The following is an 18,136-nucleotide window of genomic DNA, read 5'->3' as shown; positions in this document are numbered from 1 at the left end:
GCCAAACACGCGTGTCATGTGATGCTCACCTTGCCACATACGCGTGTTACGCGATGATAATTTTGCCATACACGCATATCGCGCGGTATCAATACGCCGCGTCCACACAACACAGAGGGTGGCCGAGCTCAGCGTTCTCTGGGTTCTATTTCTATGGTTCAAAGGCACTGGACACCTCAAAGACCAGTATTCTCACTTGGTGTATCCCAATATATGTATAAAATAACAGATCATTGAAAGTTTTGACTTAAATTGTCATCAAAGTTGCGAAAGAATAAGGAGAGAAAATCTTTGTGCACAAATTTGTGTGCTTTCAGATACCTCAAATGGGGCTTCAGTTTGTTGGCTTCAGGCCTGAAGTCTTTTATATTTGAGGGAGAAATTACCTCTTTCTCAAAAACTACATTGCTTCTTAGGGAGCTGTTTCTCACAATGTTGTACGCTATCAACAGCTCTCCATTGCTCGTTACCAAGTCAACTTTTATGCTGACAATTATTTTGAGTAAATACCAATCGTGTCCAGCGACTTTAACTGCAAGAACTGTGTGTACTGACGCATCAATAAGCCATTTTGTTGTATGAGAATAATGTCTGGTACAATGACAAGCTTAGTCACACATTACGGCTTAAATTTGGTATTTACAGATGCCATCCAATATGCAAGGAGGCACAGATCTTGTGACTGTTCCTAAGATTCTTGAGATGGACATCGACTCTAGAAGAAAGACTGCTAAAGAGTGAGTAGTTTCTTAAAGGTATATTATACAGGATTGGTAGTGCTGACGAAATAGTTGCCGACAGTGTTTCATGTTTTGTGGGATTAACCATATATAATTACGTATTTATTTTAAACACATGTCCTGACCCTGGCGAAACGCGCGGATACAAGGATAAGTTTTCCCGTTATTTTCTCCCGATTCCGATGACCGATTGAGCCTAAATTTTCACAGGTTTGTTATTTGATATAGAAGTTGTGATCACATAAAATAACAAATAAGTTAAAATTTGGGCTTAATCCGTTGTGAGTCGGGAAAAACAACGAAAAGTTTTTCAGCATGTAACATATTGTATTTTATTTCCTTTCAACCTTTGAGAAACTCTGCTAGGGTTGAGAAAGACTTTGCTAGGGTCAAAATGTGAGGGCATTAAAATGACATTGATATAGGCCATTTTGATTGGTAAGCAGTTCACAACAGCTATTATAAAAAAATAAGTAATTTCTGTGGGGTGTCGTGGCGGAGTGTGGGTTCGAATCGCAGTCGTAACACTTGTGTCCCTGAGCAAGACACTTCACTATAATTGCTTCTCTCCACCCAGGGGTAAATGGGTACCTGTGAGGGCAGAGTTGGTTCTTGTGATTGATAAGCTTTGAATGGGCTACATATTTGGCGGCACAGGCTGTATACTCCCCAGGGAGCTGAGATGGTTTTAGGAATGATTTTAAGGTCCAGTGACCAGGGGTAATAATGTTGAAGTGCCTTGAACGTCACGGACCTGAGCGCTACATAAGAAGCCACTATTATTATTTCTTAGTCATAACAGCTCAACTTTCTATTTGAACCTCATGAAACTTTTTCTGCAACAAAACAAAACACAACTTTCTCTTTACAGATTTTCCATTATTTATTTGTTTCTTACTCGTAGAGTTCTACAGAGACTTGGAATGGGAGACATACACAAGAAAGAACAGCCTTCATCTCGGCCGTCACAAGAACCGTCAGTGCCCCCTCTGGCTACATTATTTCCACCCATATCTTCATAAGACATTAGCAATGGTGAGGCCAATTTACTTTTCAGCCAAACTAAGACCATTTCTGAACTAGTTGTAATGGCAACATTAAAGAATAGAAACTTAGTCATAGCAACTCCATGTCTTTTTACATGTTATAATCACTGTCTAAACAAATTAATGGCAAGTTATTGTTTGCATTACATCCCAATATTTTGTTTACTTTTTAAGGTATATTTTATAACACATTATCATCAACATGTACAAATAACTTTTACACTGTATCAAGAGTGAGCATATGTATATCATTATTTTTTTATTGCTATTGACAATAAGGGAAAGTATTTAAAAAGAAAAATAATTACTTGTAAGAACATTTAAATCATGTTTTCGAAAATTATATTGTACAAACAAATTTTACAAAGAGAATATTTATATTCGTTTTAGCAAAACACACAAGTTACTTGAAAAGTTATTTGACTTGTCTTGTAGGATATTAAAATGTTTCAATTTTCTTATTAATTTTGGGTTGAGCAAACAAATTTGTTAGAGGGACTTGAACCTGAAACCTTTGGACTAACTTGCAGGCGCTCTTACAACTGAGCTGGCAGTCCCTCTATTTTGTCAATATCTTTTCTCGAGGGTGGTAGCCAGAAGCCATTCAACCTATAATTGCTGTATAACCAGGATCACACCCCAGCACTAAGAAGCGGCAGCAGAATAATCACCTAAAGGGGATTTGACTTTTTTCTCTCCAAATATCAAGTAATAAACCAAAACGATTCCACTATATTAGATGGGTGTCATTTGTTGTCATTGGACAAAACATGAGATGAAATCTTATAAAACCACAGTACTGCTGACTCTTGTCATCAAAAGCTATAACTCTCGTTTCACTTCTGTTTTTATTTCTTGTGTCTCTGATGGTATACCCTTGGCGTGTTGCCAGTGTTTGGTTGCTAGCAATGCGCAATTACGAGCACCAATCACTGACATCTCCATAGCGCTCGCTGCCCATTCAATTCCATTGATATAAAACACACCATCGCTTAGTACAAATGATGGCAGGTCATCGTTTTCAGTGTAGTGCGGATAAGCCAACCAGTCAATGGCCTTGCTACTCTTACGAGACACAAACAAGCTGTTCATTCGTTCATCAGTGAGTTGCTCTGACGAGAATACCTTATATACAGCGTCAACGTTCTTATTATCTTCTGTGATGTCTACCTGGAAATTCTCAGAAAGGGATCTGATCTTCTGACTGACGTTACAAGTTGTAAGAACATCAGGAAGGTAGTCGCCTGGTTTCTTGCCAAATGCTTCCGGGTTTGGTTGACCGTGAATGAAAGTTGCAACAGTGCGCTGGTACCATCCACTGAAGGGGCTGATAGCTGGTGCGAATCCCTGGAACTCGATGTTTGATCCCACACCGGGAGTTAAAGGTGTTGCTACTACAACCATATCATACTCGGCTGTTAACTCTTGGTTGGTTTGGGGGGCAGTGGCAGTCACTTCAAACTTAGTCTCTTCTCCAGTTGTTTTCTTGATGGTGTTTACCCTAGCGTGATGCCACATGGCTCCAGATGACTTTAGAAGTGCTTGAGGAATTTGTTTGTTTCCTCCTTGGACAGCCCATAGCCCTGGCATGACGCCTGCTACAGACACCATACCTAGGTAACAAAAAGAAAAAAGCAAGCATTGAAACTTTTACAGGCTAAAAGTGGGCTTAACTTATCAAATTTGTTAATTTCTCCTATGTCACTCTACAGCAAATTGTTTGGATTTAGATTGGTAAGCCTGATTCTATGATGATAAGCACTTGTTGTTTGGGTCTACTGGTCGCAGTCCTTTATCAAGCATTGTCATGCACTTAAGATATTTTGAATGTGTGTACAGTTTTGCATTGTCACATTTGCCTGAAACTAACTGATCAAATCACAATTATCAACCACCTATGGGTTATCAAGTGAGTGAGTGACATTTTCCTGAGTGAGTGAGTAGCATCTTGGTGAGCTAAATTTCTCCGCAACCCTACTAAACTACTCCAAGTCAAAGAATTTAACAATAAAATTGTTTTAATGAGAGCTTTGTCCACAGTCCCCTTCGCCATTAACATCTCTGTTGCCGGCACTGCTCCTCATATAAGTGTGCGCTGAAAACCTTTCCAATAAAATACAGATTACACAAGAAAGGCATCTCGGGCGGAACTTATATCACTCTTGAATAACACCCATTTCAGACAGGCGCTCCAGAGTTGCACCGAAACAAATTCTGAAAAAAGTACATGAAAAGTTTGACATCTGAAACAGAAAGGAGCGACTGGATGCCCTAGAAGTCAAAAGATCGACTGTTTCTGGAGCGCCCTTGGTTCCAGACATCGATCTTGTCACGAGTTGAGCCAATGTAAATGTTATGTAAAGTTAGCCTCTCTGAAACCAAAATTTATTTGGGTCAACCTAGAGTCGCTCCTAATCTATTTTGTTTGGTGCGACTCTGGCGCACCTGTCTGAAACAGGGTTAACTCGTTGATGGTAGAGATGACAGAAACACATACCTGCAAATGCAGTTATGTTGGTACTCTGGCCGTAGTTTACCCTAGCTGCCACGGATACAAACTCGTCAATAAATCGATCAGAGTATCCAAGATCATGGAGAACTGATTGTACTGGTGTATGCGCCCATCTGACGAAGGTATCTTTCTCCATTGCATCCAATAACTCACTAGGGGTATTGAAGGTTTCACCGTTATCTTGCAGCTGGTATATCCTGAAATGCATAAGGTTGAAAATACTTTATCAATTTACCAAACTCACCTGGGCCCAATTTCATTAATACCATAAGCACAGAATCGGCGCTTACGGAGGCAGGGAATTCCGTGCTTACGGCAAGAGTATTTCACAGGTTAGCGGCAAATTTTGGCTTCTGCGCATGCGTACTCCGCGATACTAGGGATTCTACGCTTACAAGGCTAGCGCAGAAATTCGGCGATTGCACGTAAGCGGGGAATCATGATCGTAAGCGCAGAATTCCGCGGTAAGCAGAGCCATGAAATTAGGCCCAGATGTTGTCATCGCAATAATCTTGGTTGCCCCAAAAATTGATTTTGGATTGAACAAAGGAATATTTACTCGAGCAGTAGGCTATCTCATATACTGAACAAATTGGGAGACCACCAACATGGGGCTAGAAAGCTGTTGGTAGAGCGCCGGTATGCTAGTCCGAAGGTCATTGTTTCAAATGCGCTGCTCTATTCAGTTTGTCTTTGTTCAGCTCCAATCCATTTGAAAAATACCCAGTTAGTTTCCCTTTCAGATTATTATTTGGTTTAAAAATAATAAACTTTAGTGGAAAGGTATAAAAATTGTAGACAACTTGAGACAGGTAAAGCTCAGTTGTGTATAAACACCTAATGAAGCAATGTTGCTCCAAATGGCATCTGTGTAGCTTTTATCATAAAATTTACTCAGAATGAAGTGATCTTTAAGAGTTGAACAAACCTGCTAAAAGACGAGAGCATGGATTTGACTAGTGAGAATATTTTGAAGCAATCCATTCCATAGCGCCACAGCATGCGCAGTAACGTCACAACTGCCCATTTACTTTCTGTGAAGACAAACTCTTTGCCATTGTAGAAACTGAGGAGGCTGTTTCCACCTTCTGACTTTTTGAAACCTTTAGGAGAAAACAAAACATAACAAACCAATGATTAAAGCCATTATACACTTTCGGTAAACAGTATTGTCCAAGTCCCACACTTCGTGTATCACAACTTATATATAAAATAACAATCCTGTGGAAATTTAGGCTCAATCGGTCATCGGAGTCTGGAGAAAATAACGGGAAAACCCACTCCTGTTTTCGCGCGTTTCGCCGTGTCATGACATGTGTTAATAACAAATCTGTAATTCTCGTTAACGAGAATTTATATTGTTTTACCGTTTTCTCAAAAAGTAAAGCATTTCATGGACTAATATTTCAAGAGAAGTCTTTCACCATTACCGTCTGTAAACCCTGTAAATTATTTGTAAATCTGTGAACTTTTTTTTTTTTTCTGTACCGAAAGGGTCCATGGCTTTAAGTACATTATAGACCATCCTGCATTTAGTGCACGGTTGGGTATGATGTAAGACTGAATGCCGGCACCCATGTCCTGTAACGTAATTTCTGAAAGTTACACTTGCAAATAGACTTCTTGCATAACGTCACACTGTCAAACAAACAGCGCCCTCATGGAGGCAATGGGAGGTAGACCTCAGCAAACCAGCAGCAGTGCGCAATACAAGGGGTCTTCTATGACAAACATAGAATATTCTAATAAATCATTAAAACATGAATGCAAGATTAGTGTTTTGTTTCTGCTTCCAAGATAACTTTAATTTTTTGATTGTTTTATGGTTAGGTTTGCTTTAGTTCCATTCCATCCCTATTATTTGTTTAATTTCTTACCAAATTCTTCACGGAAGTTGACCATGTACTTGTTATCTGGGTGGATGATGGACCCTCCACTTTCATAGTCTCGTCCATCGATATTTATCGTTCCAACTCTTCCACCAATCACGTTGGGTTCATAAAGGTCAATCACTGCGGATGACCCAAGACTCTTGCGTAGAAAATGGGTAGCAGAAGTACCCCCAATTCCGCCCCCTATCACAGCTGCCAAATAACGGAGAATAGCCACAACTATAACAACTTGTTCATACAAATTATATAATGCTTCTGCAAGTCAATTGAAACCCTCCATCCTCCCTACGCTCGCAGACTGATGCAAGGGTGGTGACCATCGGGAAGATGGAGGTTTACGATTATGACATCTTCTTTTATAAGACCTAGTAACTGGGGCGTTGTACGTACTCCTTTAATTTATTTTTACTTTTACTTTTACATTTGCGGTCATACGCCCAAAGATGTCATTATTTTTGTTGAAGAAGTACAGGGCTGCAGATATCAAAATTTGTTTCTAAAACTAAAATAAGTACAGCACCCAAGTTACAGGATCTACATCTAGCAACCACTGCAATCTAGCCTCATAAATACTGAACAAAAATTAGTGTCAATACGCGCTAAACTCCGAATTGCAGTATACGTCAATGTGGGCTACTGAACTGAAAGGCTTGCTTTCAGTTCTCTTATTCATAGTGTGTCCACCATAAAGTGTTATAAAATTAAAGTGGGTGATTGAATAGATCGTAAAGGCCTTTGTTACAAATGACGACACAACATTTTTAACGGTCATTGAAACGACACAAATAATACAAATTCTTATCTTATTACCAATCCGAGGGTTTCCACTCCCTGGCTTTGTTGACGCTTCATTTGTCGTCGTTTCCGCGGCCTGGACAATCAATCCCGCCCGATGACAAACAAAGCTCAGAAGGAGCACCAAGATGACATTTCCAAACCATAGTGATCTAACATTACTCGGTTTAAAACAGCAATTCCTCATGATGGAAACTTGTGTATAAAATAATTGTGTGTGTGTTTGTTGTTTACGTCCAATCTTGGTTCTTCCAGTGTTTACACTTTGACCCGTGCGCACCTGCTACCACAGTGCATGATATGTTGCGTTAAGGCAACAGACTATATAGAGTATTCTCATTCTAAGGAATAGCAGTCTAGTTCCCAGACTTCAGTGCAATCAATTATTTTCACGCACGGTGTGTGGGTCGATTGAAGGATAAGCGTGACGTGTGCATAATTTCAACTTCAGAGGCGCGAAACACCAAGCGGTCAAATTTGCAAACTTCCGTGTATTTTAAAGATATTTTGGCTGTAATAGTCATTAAATGTCCGCGCGTGGCCCGGGAGCAAATACTGTGCTAGGTGTAGCAGGTATTTAGAGCCGAAGGTGTCATAAATATGGACAACTTTTTGACTAAAATGTGGAAACAACTGCCAGCAGACGGTCAGGTAATTTTGCCTCCATTTTCTTGAAACTTTAAAAGACCCGGATGTTATCAGACCATGCGTTGTCGACAGAACAGACGACAGGCGGTGAGGATTTGAAGTCCACGTTGGTAGCAGCCCCACGGATTCTCAGCCACTGTAAGTACTGCCATAATTGAATTTTTATTTGTGTTTGCAGTCGTGGAATAAGGCACATTCTTATGGCCAGAAAGGTATTTGGTTACATAATTCCTATCTCTTTTATCATGTTTATTCTTACCATACTAAGTTTCCGGCAGCTCCTTATCCATGTTACCTCCATATACACATAGGTGTAAGTTTCATCTACTCCAATGTGGCGAAGCATGGAGTAGAAATGAAGAGGGTATTCCCCCCATTATATGCCCATGTTTTCCTCATGTACAGAATTAGGCCAGCTACGTAAAACCCCCCAAAGAATTAAGAATTTCTGAAATTCCAACCACACAATGATGAAGACACTGAATGGGGGGGGGGGGGGGGGGGGGAGGGCACCATGCACCCATATAGAGCACCAAATGTAAGTAAAGTTTGCCTACTTATATGCAAAGGTTTTGTATAGACCAGACAGGAACTTGGATAACATTCCACCAGGAGACCGCAGGGCTTGTGGTCCAAACCGGACAATAATTTATTCAACTATACACCAGAACCATTTATGAAGAAGAGCTGCTTATATTATACTTGAACAAAAAATGCAAAGATGTATCTCATTTGTGTTATTGTCAACATTTGAACACCATTAATTTTCAATTCTGTTCAAGTGACACACCTTATTAGTTCGGTTATGAATTTACCGGCCCGGGGATAAAATCACTAGCTTTTTTCCTGCGGTTCACTGGTGTAAGATTCGAGCCCTGATGGTTTTTATCCTGTTCCACATTGTACGGTAGGCCCAATCCATTTGTTCCCCCAACTATGCTATACTGTTTCGTACTCGATATGTGGTACCCCGGTTAATATTGTGCCCTGTGAATCTCAGGAATTCTTTAGTGGTTTTTTTCGGAGGGGGTAGGGATGGTCTGGTTACTTCTCTACCTTTGGGCCACCGGGGCATTATACACTCTTTAGTCACTATCATACCCACCGTTTTGAGTGGAGATGGAATCGATGGGTTCCATCCGTGCAGTTAATGAATACGAACAATAGTTGTACAAACGCACATTATTTAGTCTGTTGAGTCCAAGAACTTGAATGTGTTTTAGGGGCATGACAGCTGCCCATTTTTAATTCATAGTTGCTGTTTTATAATACTTATATATACTAATAGCATTGTGAAGTAAGAATAAATATTGGCAAGTCGTATTTACAATTTACATAATTTACACTCAAAAGAGAAAAATAACAGTGTATACTTGAAGCATTCTTTGTTCTTTACATGACTCAAATATATATAAAACCCAACTATGAACAGATGTACAAAATGTGTCTTACAAATGAAAGTATGAAATTTATTTACAGTAGATTCAATAGATACTACAATAATTTACTTATCACTTGAATGAAATTTCCCTTACTGGAGTCAATACATTTCATTCCATAAATAACCGAACAGACATGCAACAAATGAGCTAACGGAAAACCGAAAACGCTTTCATTGAAAGCAGAGCTCTGTAAATCGTGTACTGTCTTTAAAAAGGGTGTTTTAAGGCTAAAACTTACACAAAAAGCTGACGGACAAACACTCAGTAATATGATTTTGGATAGTTCGTAAAAGGAAAGACATGTTAAGCATACTTAAATAAAATTAAAGAGGAAATATATTGGAAAGATTTTTTAAAATCGAGATTAAAAATTGGAAGATAGGCCTACTTTTAACCGCAGAGTGCTGACAAACCCTTACCAATGAATTCTAACAATGGCAGGTTTGGGGCCCGATACGTCATAAAATTCCTCAAAACAAACACCATGATCTAAAACATTGATTCTATACTGTCGTGTGACTGATGCAGATGTTGACAGACCTCTACTGCTGGTGATTTTTTTTCTCATTCACCCTGATCACCCCACTACAAAGGGGGTTTAGGAATGAAACTGTAATATTGCAACGTTTTGGTACACCCAACATATATAGTTGTGGTACATGGGGAAACCCCAGCTATTCCTACGGTTTTGTTCATTTTGGCTTGTATTGACCATTTGTGACAGCAATTGTATACGCGTTATGAACCAAACTTTTACTAACGTGTTTAAAGCAGAAAACACTGCTCAGCAAGTATCTTTAGCTAAGCAAAAAGTGAGTGGAAACCAGTCATACAAAATGTTTATTTATGGAATTGTGGCTGGTTATACCCGCTCCTGCTCGGAAATACTTCTCTGTGCTTAGCAAGTGAGGTTGGGCCCTGCCATTTTGGGAGTCAATTACGTGTGAAAATGAAAGCACTCAATAATTATCACGCCATCGAAAAATTTATTAGTACTTGTAACGGTTAGTTGGAGAATTTCTACCATAATGGGATTTTATTATCTGCAATTTGTCAAGACTAACTCTGTACTTCCCTCATCGTGTTAATTATCCTTAAAGACATTGGACACTTTCGGTAAACAGTATTATCTAAGGCCCACACTTCGTGTATCACAACTTCTATATAAAATAACAAACCTGTGAAAGTTTAGGCTCAATCGGTCATCGGAGTCGGGACATAACGGGAAAACCCACCCTTGTTTCCGCACGTTTCGCCGTGTCATGACATGTGTTTAAAACAAATCCGTAATTCTCAATATCGAGAATTTATATTTTTTAATGGTTTCTCAAAAAGTAAAGCATTTCATGGAGTAATATTTCAAGAGAAGTCTTTCACCATTACCTTCTGTAAACCCTGTAAGTTATTTGTAAATCTGTGAACTTTAAAAATAAATTCTGTACCGAAAGTGTCCAATATGGCGTTAAACGCTGTGACTTGTTTTTTCACTTTTTTTCGTTATGAATGTTATAATGATTTATTGTATGATTGTGTGAAAATGTCGACATTAAACCATTATTCCCAGGATTAAAAAAATGGCGCAAACACGATTCATGTGTGATGTCGTCATGTGAATTGGGTCCATGTAGATTGATCCTGATTTGGCCACTTCATGCATCCAACAGTTACTTTCAAAACCTAATACTTCGATTTGAATATTAAATGACCCCATTTTTGGCAAAAACGATCCGCGTTTGCAATATTTATACAAAGTGAGTGTCCTATAATAAGAATAATTTGACTTTTAGGTAAGACAGTCAACATTATAAAGAATGAAATTTCCCAAATGAACTGGTACTATAGTTTCCATACTATTTTTGGCGCAAGTTCCGATACTGCATGAAAAAAAGGTACGATTTAAAAGGCATCAGTCTATTTAGAACACGAGCAATCGGTTACGGCTTCGTCTGCATCGCGCCAAACAAATGCCTCTTATAGGGAATCCAAAAAAAGTGCAATCCCGCAAAAATAGACTTCACGACAAGCCGAGTATGGCCGCTCGAAGGTTTTATTTGTTGAGAAATCAAATTTTGGAATCGAAGAAGAAATCGCTTAACTTTTAGTCAAGAACTGCTATGACGCACTAACATTATACTAATTATACAATAATTTGATCAGATTATTAAATAACCCCATAAGTAACTGCGTTTTCTTAATGAAATATTTGCATTCGCAGCCCCTTATAATTAAGGTAAATATACAGCACACACGGAGTTTTGGAATGTTCAACCTTTGATACATTTTACAGAGTGAATTACATCATCAATAATTATGCAAAACACAGACAAATACAAAGCTGTTGATTCGTCGCTCTGTGAACAGCAGTCCGCTAAATTATCTATTTTGAAAACTTAAAATTGACCTTACTACCTGGGTACAGTTTTAAATAGACAGGGAGTCTATTTTTATGTTTACCAAATCCTTTTTTTCTTCTTTCAAAAATCCTTAACCGCAAAACCAACACAAATATCTGATGCATGTTTATGGCCAATTTTACCTTGAAAATGGAAAGGCAGAATAGAAAAATGTGAAAAGGTAAAAAAAACCAGTTTCAAACAATAGCTCATCAAGTTACAAACTGCTATGCCCATAAAAATTAATACAAATGAATTTATTGTTGCGTTTTGGCCACCCTGATCGAGTGAAGTTGTTATTAATGTACCATATTTCGAAAGAATGACACTAATGTCGATAAGAGAGAAAAAGTAACCCTCGAACAAACAAAAGTGTTCATTATTCCAAGACACCGCTTGTCAAAAGTCTTTCCCTTATCTCCAGAATGTCAATGGAAAAACTTATTTTTGAAACGGTTCATTCACGGGGTATTTAAAATCATGCCTCTATATGTTTTTAATTATAATGAATACACAGATAGTCATTAATAAATAAGACAAATCTGATACAAAAAGATTTCAATTTGAAAGATTCTAAGCACATGGGAGATTCTCATCAGTACATAGTGATTAAATGGAAAAGAAGATTTGATAGTAACAGGGGCCCTTTTCGAAATCGTGGGTTCGGCTTTGGATCCGGCTTCAGACTCTTGCCTCTCGTTTCAAGCCATGTGAGCGCCCACACACAACACGCGCAATATTGTCAAATCAACCGCGGGCCTGCATCGGCCGAATCTGTAGCCGAAGCCGAGGAGTCGAATAGGGCCATATTCTTAAAAGTAACACAATGGTGGTTGCAGGTATGGGGCTATACAAATTTCTTTTAGTTTGAAATTTAGTAGGAATTTAAAAAGTTATACGAAGTAAGGGTTATCCCCTGGCGAAGCTAATTAAAGTAGAATATTGTAGTCAAGCCTTGAAAAGAAATAATATTTTTTTTTACAAAAATAAATAAAATAATAAATCATAAATAATCAAACACCCCAACACCTTAGTGATTAGAATGTGAAAAACATTGGAAAAAACGTCCTGAAGGAGATTGTTTGGGGTTTAAAAAAACATTTTGGTTAGTTGAAGTCCAGTATTTTTATGTCGAACACGACCGGCATGTGTCAACAAGATTGTTGTCAAACAAGAAATGATAGCACTCAACGATAAACAGTGAATGTGAAAAGAACACACCAACAATTTGAACAAATGCTCTGAAGACGATCTGAAGTTTCAAGAGGGCTGTACAGAACAACGAGATTTGGAAATATGTCATTGTGTAGAGGAAGGCGTTGAAATATCAATATTGTTTTAATATTGATTATAACAATCAATCAAAACGATGGGAATAATCAATTACGGAAGTAACTTTTTTTATATTTTTTATTACCAAATGTCTTTGATCCATTTGATTTATGTTTCTAGCGTTCATGTTTTTCAATATCTCATATTTTTCAATCTCACTGTATACGCAGTGGTGGGTAACATAGTGGAGAGGGGACTCGACAGTTCAGGAAGGGGGCGATCAGGGAGGAAGAGGGGACGGGCGGGCAAGAAGCATGAAAGGGCGTATACAAGCAGTCTAAATGTTTCTGAAGCGTGGACGCGTGAATAATTTGAGGGGCCAATGAAAGTACACGGATTCAAATAAGTAAGACACAACTGTAGTGTGAAAATGGAGTATACAATTCCTAAACTAAAGTGCTTGCTATTTGTTGTTGCAGTGCATGTCACATCACCATCCGTTTGGGTATACTATAAATATTTATTCAACCTCACATTTTCAATTTTGAGTATTTCAAAGGCAAGTATAAATGCTTTGGATATTTTGGTTGTGCTCTGGGTTTTAAACCCGAATTCTCTAAAAAGATTATACACTTTGGAAGTTATATCACAGTCTCCTTCCTTCGTCACAAATCTGTACCTCCCTCGGAGTCGAAGTCGAACAAGTCTCGTTTGGTGTCTTGAACTTGATCCGTTGGCTCCGAGTCCTGGAATAAGATAATGTTCGTTTCCCGCATTGGGCCTTCGTGCTTTAATGTCGCTCCTGTTAGAGACTGTAACGATGAAGAGCAAGAAGGGAGCTTCTCCTCACATTGAATAGTACTTGGAAGGCCACCGCTTAAGCTTGTCTCAAGTATACCACTACCAAGACTAGTCTCAAGAACGCCATCTCTACGTTGGACATGGACAATGTCTTCAAAACGGGTCTCCTTTGGGCCCGTTTTGGGGGCAGGTAATCTAGGTGAGAGCCGCCCCGTGTGGCTGAGTGTTGGGCTGGAGTTTGGCCCATTGACCCCGCTGGGGTTTTGGGAGACAGTGTTTGCAGGTGAAATCACTTGCAGGAGCCGCACCACCGCTTTGAGATCTTGACTGAGGCTGGATACATCCTTGCTAAGATTAGATACCTGCAGGAAGAGATCAAAAACCTGAAGTCAACTGTGTTCTATTTTTGGCTAAGCTCCTCTTGCATATATCTCTAAAATAGAATAAAATGTCATTGGCAGTCGAGTTGGCTTTGTATCTTTCATCGCCTTCCACCTCTGCTGGGACCCCGTTTCGAGTCCCGCCGGTTCGAGTCCCGCCGGGGCACTATGTGGATTGGCTTTTGAGTGCGTGGGTTTCCTTTAAATATTTCTCTGGGTTTAAACTTCCTACATCTCAAACAGTAGTAACTTCATATTTCTTTATCAATATTATAAACCAAATGGAGTTTTTCTTTGTCTTCTCTCCACGGGCCTCTTGGCAAGTATAGTGATTAATTACGCTTTTCTGAGAGTCCAGAACAAGAATTAATAAATGAAATGAAATCATCATTTTGCCTAACCTGTCTGTCCAGCCTCTCTACACTATTTCTAGTGTATTCTATTTCATGTTTAAGATCATCCGTGCATATTGACTCCGAAGACACTGATCTAGACCTGGAAACTAAAAAGAAAGAAAAGAAAACACGTTCTTATAACAGTGTGAAATTCTGGGAATAACTTATGTTTAAAGCCTTGCGGGTAGCCACAGAGTGTTGGTTCTGAAAATACTCGTCTTAAGGAGAAACAAAAAGTTTCCCGTGCTAGAGTGAAATAAAAATATGTTTATTATACTTTCATGACAATGTGTCCCCCTACTTTGGCTCTTTTCTGTTCCTAATGGACGACCGCGCCCATATTACGAGGTACAAGTTGTGGATTGCTACATTCTTTAATATTTAATAATTTATTTTCACAATCTCGTCATAAGCCTCTTTCAAAATAGCCTACAAAATAACTGAACTTAATGGATGGAAATTTGCCTCGGGGATACAGAATGTTAATTTTGCCTTTACCCATATACACCGATGTGTGTTAGCACTGTATATATACTCAGTACTTTCCCGAGCTCTGTGAAGAAACGACAGGCACATTACTCGGGTGGAATTCTAGATTCGAACCCACGACCTTTGCAACTCTAGAGCAGTGTCTCGAAAATTAGTTTGTTGGTTTTTATGTCCACAGTAAATACTTACAATTGATACCGCGTGCTAACTGAGGTGATGTGAAACTCTGCCTCATTCCTGAGTTGTAATGATTGATTAATCTTTGTCTCGGTGCCGAGGTGAGACTGTGATGCCTGGAGGCTTGTTGGTGGCAAGGGCCGGGGAAGTCGAACCGGTTTGCCTTGTATTGGTTAGAGCTGTCTTCAACACCATCTACAATCCTAGAGGTGGTGAAAAATAAACATATATGTGAAAGTGGTTCATTTATTGTACCATTTGGCAGTTTGGCGCTTTACAAATACAGTTATTATTACATAGACGTTAGGCTGTATTTTTCTAAAACCTGTGGGACCCACCTCCAGATAGGGCCCGTGATTCGGAATTTCCAATATGCACCATCTATACAATAAATAATATAAATACATTTATGGCGAAAGTTAATTACTGTTATAAGGATATCAATCAGTCATTATTACTATTGTAGCTTAGGCTGTATTTTTTCAAACTTGTGGTACCTATCTTCAGTTTATTTCAAATAAACTGTGAAGTTGTCATCCATACTGTAAAATTGTCTCTAACCTATCGAAATGGTTGTTACTAGATGTTTGTTAGTTTACTGTAGTCGACAGCCACAGCTTTTATTATAGACCTTTCTATTGCTGAAAACATACCACGCTGGTTAGCATGGACCGCCGAGAGTTAGCAAAATTCAATTCAGATGTTCTGACCAAATTTAAATTTTGTTTTGCAAACTTTCAATCAAACACAGTTTTTCCCATGATTGGGTGCTTTGTTTTTCCAATAGTTTTCGACCCTCTGTTGGCAAAAACTTTGGCTTTGAAATGCGAAAGAAAGATCTATACTATAACATTTTCTCAAAGTTGCAAAATGGCTGTAACAAGTAGCTTGTTAGCGACATTTCGCCGATAGCCACAGCTTTTACCATAGATATTCAATTTAAACATGGATGTAATGAAGTACCTTGGGCTGAGGTCGGGTGGTACACCACTCCCAACAGAGCTACTGACATCCAACAGCATGTGTTTACTCCTATCAAGTGGCATCATCTCAATAGTCTCTGTCCCTACACTCCTATTCTCAACATCTTTGGCTTTCTCCGCAGCTGCAGCCTCGTCTTCCTCTTCGTCTTGCAACTCTGAGATGGATGTCAGGCGAGACGGCCGGTTACTCTCAAAACCTGCAGCAAAAGGATCTGGCTGTTGGGACAAGTTAAAGAAGGTAAGGTCACATTACTTGTTAATTTTCAAATCAGGGCTTCGTTATGCTGCACGGTAATACAGTACAGTATAATTGATGGACCAAGATGTATTTTGTTTCATCCCTCCACACTTGAGTGAAGTTTGACCCTCTTTGCCAACACAGCGCTGTGTTACTAAACTTTGTGGACATGTCTTTCTTATGTGCACTTTCAGAAAAAGTTTTTTTTTCAACATTGGTGAAAAAACACTCATCCTTAAGTATGCAAGTTGAGACTTCTATTGGTAATTCTTTCGTCCATGTACGTAACATATTCATATAGACTTTGCACACACAACTTCTTATGCTTAAGGAGCACCCGTCTTTAGCTGCCCACACAGCTCTGTGTTTCGTACACTTTTGACATTTGTTTTCTTCGGTGCACTTACAGAGTAAAGGGAATTCTTTAACATTGGTGTAAAAACACACATCCTCAAATATGGAAGTTGAGACTTCTCTTTATAATTCTTTTGTCATACGTATCATATTCACATAGACATTGTACATACAATTTCTTAAGGATCACTCTGTTAAGAGTTTCCATTTGAAGACCCTTTCCCCCCTCTGTTAGTTTTGTCCTCGGTCTCGATGGGGTACCGAAAAAATACACACACTGTGCATATATGTGCGTTCGTCCACATAGTGTCTCAAGTCCGTTATATTCTCAGGTACACGTTGGTTTGTTATGTTTGTCTATGGCTGCTCACACTCGCTGGCTCTTGTGTTTATCACACTCGCTGGCTCTTGTGTTTATCAGTTTTGTAACACAACATTTGCAATTATTGTGCCTTTAGTGGTTTATAAAACAAACACTAGATATTAGTTGAGAATCTCCTGTCAGTGTCAAGTAAACTTACATCTTGATCAGCACCTTCTCTCAAATTAAATGTAAGATCCCTTGAAATCTCATCTTTGAACTTTGACATGTACTCTGGATAATTATGCAGCACTTCTTGAAGTTCATGCCTGAAATAAACATAGGAAAACTTCTCATGAGTATTTGATAAGGGGATACAAAATAATAATTTTTTGCAAAGCAGTACAGAAAAATATACAAGATGAAAAAATAAGTATACCTCGATACCAGCATCAAATCACAGTACGTCAAGGCATGGACATCCCCGCTGCTTTGTATGCAGGTCTCAGTGTCATAAAGATCACACCCAAATAAATCCCCTTTACCTGAAAACAAAACAATGTAAAGTAAGTGACATGTTTGAATTGTATTCACCTTTTCAAATTAGAGTGTAAAGTTTCAAGACCATGTTTGTATTTCATAACCGGTACTGATTGGTGCACCACTGTATTGTTGTCAGCGCTGAAGGATAAGACACACTGTAACATTTAAACTTTCTAAATTGAACTCTTTGAATTCAGTCAATGATTGTATCCGTTCATAAATGTATTAATGACACAATCTGGTAATAAGGCATCACCAGTTTACCTAATATACCTACCTAAAATAGCTACAACCATGCCTTGTCTCAATATCTCCATAGAGCCATTAAGAAGGAAATATAATGATATTAAGGAGTCTCCCTGATGTAAGATGTATTCCCCTGGTGCGCAGAAGCCCGTCTTGACTCTAAGAGACAATGACCTGGATGTATAGAAAGTATGAAAGACATCAGTAACCCCCCAAAAGTACAATCCAAGTAAATATTAAGAATCAGTTTAGGTAAAAAGTTGACAAAGTTGCTCACGGTCAAAAAATGATTTCTTTTTAAAATACTTTGTTGGTGGAAGGGCTTTGGGGTGCAAATAAAAAAAAAATTGCATTTTCAATTCTATATATATAGCCCGTTGCCATGGTTACAGCTCATTTTGTTTATTGGCCATTTTAGGCCGATTTTGGGGTCTGAAAAAACTGGTTTTTAGCTCATTATTTACAACTCCACCCCACCAAAACGAAAAA

General features: G+C 38.7%; 3 protein-coding genes across 3 annotated transcripts in view; 1 reads left to right on the top strand and 2 right to left on the bottom strand.

The window, feature by feature from the left end:
* Positions 1-2,583, top strand: part of LOC139939789 (uncharacterized) — a 40,507-nt gene extending 37,924 nt beyond the window's left edge. Inside the window, exons 32-34 of the mRNA XM_071935903.1 lie at positions 646-737; positions 1,645-1,775; positions 2,317-2,583. Of these exons, the coding sequence (XP_071792004.1) occupies positions 646-737; positions 1,645-1,762 (210 nt within the window). The 3' untranslated portion in view covers positions 1,763-1,775; positions 2,317-2,583. The remainder of the gene's footprint in view (positions 1-645; positions 738-1,644; positions 1,776-2,316) is intronic.
* An 18-nt stretch (positions 2,584-2,601) lies between these two features.
* On the bottom strand, positions 2,602-7,265 carry LOC139939790 (prenylcysteine oxidase 1-like). The gene is made up of 5 exons (XM_071935905.1): positions 7,001-7,265; positions 6,176-6,382; positions 5,227-5,401; positions 4,284-4,495; positions 2,602-3,399 (listed from the first exon to the last, which is right to left on the bottom strand). Exons 1-5 carry the CDS (start codon positions 7,170-7,172, stop codon positions 2,609-2,611), a joined length of 1,557 nt encoding a protein of 518 aa, XP_071792006.1. The 5' UTR covers positions 7,173-7,265; the 3' UTR covers positions 2,602-2,608.
* Positions 7,266-8,876: 1,611 nt separating this feature from the next.
* The window catches only part of LOC139940001 (voltage-gated delayed rectifier potassium channel KCNH8-like), a 119,634-nt gene continuing 110,374 nt past the window's right edge, over positions 8,877-18,136 (bottom strand). The window contains exons 11-17 of the mRNA XM_071936190.1: positions 17,679-17,821; positions 17,298-17,403; positions 17,079-17,187; positions 15,946-16,181; positions 14,995-15,185; positions 14,323-14,423; positions 8,877-13,903 (exon numbers count right to left, since the gene is read on the bottom strand). Coding sequence (XP_071792291.1) covers positions 13,406-13,903; positions 14,323-14,423; positions 14,995-15,185; positions 15,946-16,181; positions 17,079-17,187; positions 17,298-17,403; positions 17,679-17,821 — 1,384 coding nt within the window. The 3' untranslated portion in view covers positions 8,877-13,405. The remainder of the gene's footprint in view (positions 13,904-14,322; positions 14,424-14,994; positions 15,186-15,945; positions 16,182-17,078; positions 17,188-17,297; positions 17,404-17,678; positions 17,822-18,136) is intronic.

Source organism: Asterias amurensis, chromosome 7, assembly GCF_032118995.1.
Source record: "Asterias amurensis chromosome 7, ASM3211899v1".
In the NCBI taxonomy this organism is placed as follows: domain Eukaryota; kingdom Metazoa; phylum Echinodermata; class Asteroidea; order Forcipulatida; family Asteriidae; genus Asterias; species Asterias amurensis.
This window is presented reverse-complemented; position numbering and strand designations above follow the sequence as displayed.

What these genes read in the sequence shown, in the direction of transcription:
- LOC139939790 (XM_071935905.1), bottom strand. Translation starts at nt 7,172, where the DNA reads ATGAGGAATTGCTGTTTTAAACCGAGTAATGTTAGATCACTATGGTTT. An exon ending in CAACTTCCGTGAAGAATTTG is followed by an intron (nt 5,402 to 6,175) that starts GTAAGAAATTAA and finishes TTTCTCCTAAAG; the next exon opens with GTTTCAAAAAGTCAGAAGGT. An exon ending in CAACATAACTGCATTTGCAG is followed by an intron (nt 3,400 to 4,283) that starts GTATGTGTTTCT and finishes TTTGTTACCTAG; the next exon opens with GTATGGTGTCTGTAGCAGGC.